This window comes from Zea mays, chromosome 9 (genome assembly GCF_902167145.1).
Source record: "Zea mays cultivar B73 chromosome 9, Zm-B73-REFERENCE-NAM-5.0, whole genome shotgun sequence".
NCBI classification, from domain to species: domain Eukaryota; kingdom Viridiplantae; phylum Streptophyta; class Magnoliopsida; order Poales; family Poaceae; genus Zea; species Zea mays.
In genome coordinates this window covers 111,370,988-111,376,680 of record NC_050104.1, presented here as the reverse complement: position 1 = coordinate 111,376,680, position 5,693 = coordinate 111,370,988, and the positions used below count along the sequence as shown (strand labels likewise).

General features: G+C 40.9%; 1 protein-coding gene across 1 annotated transcript; it reads left to right on the top strand.

Moving 5' to 3' along the window:
- Positions 1-2,305: 2,305 nt before the first annotated feature.
- Positions 2,306-3,671, top strand: LOC103640177 (uncharacterized). The gene is made up of 3 exons (XM_020544690.1): positions 2,306-2,553; positions 2,636-2,961; positions 3,175-3,671. Exons 1-3 carry the CDS (start codon positions 2,306-2,308, stop codon positions 3,669-3,671), a joined length of 1,071 nt encoding a protein of 356 aa, XP_020400279.1.
- Positions 3,672-5,693: the final 2,022 nt, after the last annotated feature.

Here is a 5,693-nt window from a genome sequence, read left to right as displayed (position 1 = left end):
TTCAAATGTCGCATTGTGGCTAATCATGTATAGGAAGAACCCAAGTTTTTCCTCAACTTTGATTCTTGTATCTTTAACCAATCCTTCCATTCTAATATAGTTGGCCAAGGATTTGAAAATGTAAGGTTCCATTCTAAATGATACCCTGCAGTTCTTGATATGGCCTTCAAGTAGCTCTCGAACCTTTTCCTCCCCGGTCAGCGCTGATGTATGCCTTAATTTCTTTTTACTACGTCGAAGATAACCCAATAGATGTAGGGAAGGGAGAATCAAAAGGAAGAGGTCATCATCATCATCCTCCCTCCTCCTAAGGTGATCTCTATTGCTCATGTCCATAGCAAAACTAAAAGTAGCATCAAGAGAAATAAGGAAAACTAATTACTAAAGCTAGTTATGCAGTTCATATAATTCAATTTCTTTAGGTTTTGGCTAGTACCTTGACAAAATGAGTCAGGCACCAACACCCAGGATGGGGAGGCTCGTCCTCGCCTACTCTTGCTGGAGCAGAGACAATCTGAAAAAATAAATTATTGGTTCATATAAGCATTAGTAAGAACAAATTCCATGTACTAGTAGCACATAAGACTAAGAGAATATAGTACAAACATCACACGATGTTTAGAAAACAAATACATTCGAATGTTCACGCTGCATGCTATTAATAGCTAGCTAGGGATTAGATTTTTTAAAACCGTTAACATCTAGTTCGTAATGGGCCTTTAGATGCATATAGATTACTAGAAAATGATATATTAAACGATATGTGAACATGATCATGTCCTTATGTGAACGTTCAAATGCTTTTTCTCTAATTTCGTAAACAGAAAATGGAGATTTCAAACAACAGTCTGTAATCATGCTTATCTGTTTCTGCAGTGAGTAAATTCGAACTGAAAGCTATCAATGAGTGTCACTAAGGGATAGTAATGTATGTACTTATTGCCTATGCATCGGACACCTAGTACAGCTAGCATGGTGAGCTGGCCAGGTGTCATCGCACACCAATTCCCCAGTTCAAACAAAGTCGTTTAGTACTAGATGGCTGCTGCATCATCGTCTGCAGCCCAACAGCCAAAGTTGTCCATCAGCCCCTATGGTTGCTGCTACATCTGAGAATTTGGGCAGCCGAACAGCTTGTCGGGGGAGTGCTCGGGCTGCGCTGTGTTGCGCGGTGCCCGGTGCGGCGGCATCCCCTGTAGCTCCTCCATCCTCTGTAGGTGCGAGCTCCTCTTCCTGCCTCTAGCGCACACCAACCAGGTGCGAGCTCGACCTCTCCCTCCCCTGTAGCTCGGGCCTGGCGGCTGGCCGGAGTCACTGCCCGCGTCAGCGCCTAGTATTCCCACACAGACCTCGCCCGGCTGCTCCTTGCAGCGGTGCTGCTCCAGGCGCTCCTCCCCATGTCGTTGGAGGGCCTGGTGCGGGTCGCGCTGAAGAAGCAGCCCAATTGACTCATCTCTCTCCCCAATTCTTCTTCGGTACGATTCAACCAAAACCACCATCCCAACTCCGAACAAAAGAGAGGCAGAGAGCAGATCTAACGAAAGAGAAGGAACCCTACCGAAAAGAAGCTTGCCAGCGTGGTAGAGGTCGCCGACGGCGGGGAGCCTGACTCGTCTACTTCTGGCGCCACCGCCGCTCCCTTGTGGCTCACGGGATTTGTTCCAGACCCCTAGAGTCCGGGCGATCATCCCTAGCCAAAAAAATTCCAAACACATGTGATTGAAATTCAGTGGGCTTAACCGAACACCAAAAAAGATAGAATCTGGATTTTTTCATGGGCTTGGAATATAACTTGGATTGGGCTTGAATTCAGCCTCGTCCCAGCCTGGATGGACTTAACCGAACGAAGCCTCAGCTGGCAGATGCGACATGCAATATCCCTCGTCAGGACCGCAAGGCAAGTCCTAAAACACCTTAATCACGAGCGACCGTGATTTGACTCTCACGGCATCATTAGAGCAACTCCAGTAGATTGTAAAAAAAGTCGGCCCGAAAAACCAGTTTTGAGGGATACTATAATTTTTTCATAGGCTAAAAGTATCTACACACACAACAGCTCCCTAATAAACTAATAGCCCAATATTTAAAATATGTCACGTCAAGGCTATGGCCCAAATGAGTTGATGCTACGCCACCAGGAAAAAGGCGTCAAATTAGCTGATCTACGCCATGGCCCAAATTAGTGCTACTTTGTCCATGTGATCGGAGAAACGACCACCACCGCTAGAAAAACTAGGGCAGATTCATTATTTGTTGTGTGCGACGCCGACAGAAAAAAGTAGGGCAATTAGAAAAAGAATAATTGATGAGTGGACAAAGCAGACTTGTTAAGCGGGTGTTGGATTCATCATCCTCAGATGACGAAGAAGAATTCTTTTTCAATGTCGCGCATTTGATCATTGATGAAGATCAGTTTGATGAAGAATCGAGACGTCGCGGTTCTGTTCATGGCCGTCAAACGGTTCGACGTAATAGAGAGGAAGGACACGTGAGGCTATATCAAGATTATTTTGCAGATTATCCAACCTATGGCCCAAGTTATTTTAGGCGACAGTATGGAATCAATTATTCCACGTTGGTTATCTTGAGTTGTAATAATTTGATTTGGGTTTGATTAATATATATATATATATAGGTTTCGAATGCGGCGTACACTTTTTATACGCATTCTCAATGTTGTTGAACAGCATGATGAATATTTTGTTCAAAAAAGAAACGCAGCCGGAAAGCTTGGGTTATCTAGTTTGCAGAAGGTTACTGCTGCTTTACGGATGCTAACTTATGGAATGGCAGCTGATGCTACAGATGATTACATTCATATTGGTGAGAGTACTGCTATTGAGAGTCTACGAAGGTTTGTCACAGCTATTGTTCAAGTTTTTGGAGATGAGTACTTGAGAGAGCCCGACGAATATGACACTGCTAGATTACTTGCAGTTAATGAGAGTAGAGGTTTTCCAGGTATGCTTGGGTCCATAGACTGCATGCACTGGAGGTGGAAAAATTGCCCATCTGCATTGCAAGGTATGTATAGTGGACATGTGCATGAACCCACAATTATACTAGAAGCAGTGGCTTCTAAAGATCTTTGGATTTGGCATGCTTTCTTTGGAATGCCTGGGTCGCATAATGACATCAACGTATTGCAACGATCTTCGATTTTTGCAAGGCTAGCAGAAGTGCAAGCTCCAAAGGTGAATTATATTATCAATGGTCATGAGTACACAATGGGTTATTATCTTGCAGATGGTATATATCCTTCATGGGCGACGTTTGTGAAGACCATACCAGAGCCACAAGGTATGAAGAAAAAATATTTTGTTGAAGTCCAAGAAGCTTGTAGGAAGGATGTGGAACGTGCATTTGGTGTGCTACAATCTCGTTTTGCTATAGTTCGTGGGCCAGCTCGTTTTTGGGATGAAGAGACACTTAATAAAATCATGACATCTTGTATAATTATGCACAACATGATAGTTGAGGATGAGCGAGATGAACACAATGACTTCAATTATGACACTATGGGTGAAAATGTTAAAATTTCCCATGAATCCACACCTGAACTGGATGAGTTTATTGCAAATTACCAGACAATTAAAGATCGATCAACGCACACACAACTTCAGGATGACCTCGTTGAGCACCTATGGCAACACTATGGAGATCAGAATTGAGGGATAGACTTAGTTGTATTTATCATTATTATTTTTATGTGAAAACAATGAAAAAACCAAATGCCTACTTGATTCAAGATATATGCATGATCTGTTTCAGCTATTGTACTACAGCTAGCTCTCCTAAAGCTACTGTACTTCATGAGACCATACGATTTGTTTCAGCTACTGTACTACAAAGGAAACTCTTACTCCTGTGAGAAATACAAAGGAATAGAAAATAAAAAAATGTGTGGGCGACATTTCTGTAGCAAGACGTCTAGAATTCAAGTCATGCTTTCTGTAGAGCAAGACATTGAACAATAGCTGTGATAAAAAAACACCTGATGTTTGAATTCATCTGTACACTGGCCTGCTTTCCACAGAGCAAGACATTGTTTTACAGATAATAGTACACTGGCCTGTTTTTGTTGTCTAGTATTGAGATGATTTCCCATAAGAAAATGTGAACGACTAGTATTTCTAAATGTAAACAAACACCTGATGTTTGAATTATATATGACAAGCTAGTTGTGCAGTATCCAATTACATATTGCCAAAAGAAAGAAACCTAAAATCGCAGTGATAAAAAAAGCAAACATACACCTGATGTTTGGATTATATATGACAAGCTAGTTGTGCAGTATCCAATTACATATTGCCAAAAGAAAGAAACCTAAAATCGCAGTGATAAAAAAGCAAACATTTTAGCTAAAAATAAGCAAAGCTAGTTGTGTATTATCCAATTACATAGCGCCAAAAGAAAGAAACCTAAATCTATAGTGATAAAAAGCAAACAGTTTAGCTAAAGACTAATCAACACCTAATGTACCATGTAACATTAGGCATTTTCAGACAATATCTTAGATCGTAGTCTCATGTAATATTGCTTCTGATCAGCAGGCATGACACTAAGGTCTAGGGTCATAATTCTCTCTTCTTCCCTCTTCTTATGTTGTTCAACTTCTTGCTGCCTCAATTCTAGCTCTTTACTCCTTAACTCCATATTTAATTTCTCATTCACAGCCCTCTCTTGTTCAACTGCTAATGCTAATCTAAACCTCTCGTCCTTTTTCATTTCTTTAAATTCATCTGTTTCTTTCTTCTTTTCAAATAATTTGTTTAAAGTTTCTGTGTAGCCTTTCTTTTCAGCTTGAAATGCTGCTGCTTTGGCCTTCTTCTTTACAGGTGGTCTTGTTGTGACAGTCTCATTTGGAGTTGTAGGCCCGCTTGTTTCGGTGACACTTGGTAAATGTGGAGGTGAGGTTTCATTTGAGTTCATCTTTTGCTTCTTATTAGATGACTTGCCAACAGCCAATTCTTCAAGTTTCATCTCCCATTTACGATGTGTCCGCAACTTATTCCAACAATGCATATATGGAAAAGCTTTGTGTTGCTTATCTTCAGACTTATATAAAGCACACGCCTGTGTAAGCTGCACATAGCAAGAGGAGAATATTAATTTGTGAAGTACACATATATAGACAATATGTGAAGGTTGTGCAAAACAAATCATTACCTTGTCTTGCATTGTAGCACAACTTTGCCTTCTTCTCTCAACCTGAGCAAGGCATCCAGTAAACCTGTTTACACCTTCTTGTATGCTGGCCCAACGGTGCATAATAGAGTTCTGGCTACGGGTTGAGGAGAATGTCTTATTGGCATGAAAGTAGTCATAAATTCTAGTCCAATATGAACTGCGAGTTTGATTATAACCAATAATTGGATCCAAACTTATGTTAAGCCATGCAGACACCAAAAGCTCGTCTTCCACGTCACTGAAATTCTTTGACCTCTTATGGTTCGGTCTAGCAGAGGGTGCATAAGTGTTTACTTCGACCCTTTGTGGTTGTTCCTCAGGATACAAGTCAACTAAATCGTCATAGTCTTGTAGATTTGTGCCTTCACTTAGGAGGCTGGTATAGTATCCTGCTAATGGTACACAAACAAGCTAATACATTAGCAGAATGTTTAGTTTCAGTCCTACTTATTATTTCCTGAATGTTAAGTTTCAATCCTAATACAACATAATGTAATATATAT

What these genes read in the sequence shown, in the direction of transcription:
- LOC103640177 (XM_020544690.1), top strand. Translation starts at nt 2,306, where the DNA reads ATGAGTGGACAAAGCAGACTTGTTAAGCGGGTGTTGGATTCATCATCC. An exon ending in CCAAGTTATTTTAGGCGACA is followed by an intron (nt 2,554 to 2,635) that starts GTATGGAATCAA and finishes ATATATATATAG; the next exon opens with GTTTCGAATGCGGCGTACAC. An exon ending in TGAGAGTAGAGGTTTTCCAG is followed by an intron (nt 2,962 to 3,174) that starts GTATGCTTGGGT and finishes TTGCAAGGCTAG; the next exon opens with CAGAAGTGCAAGCTCCAAAG.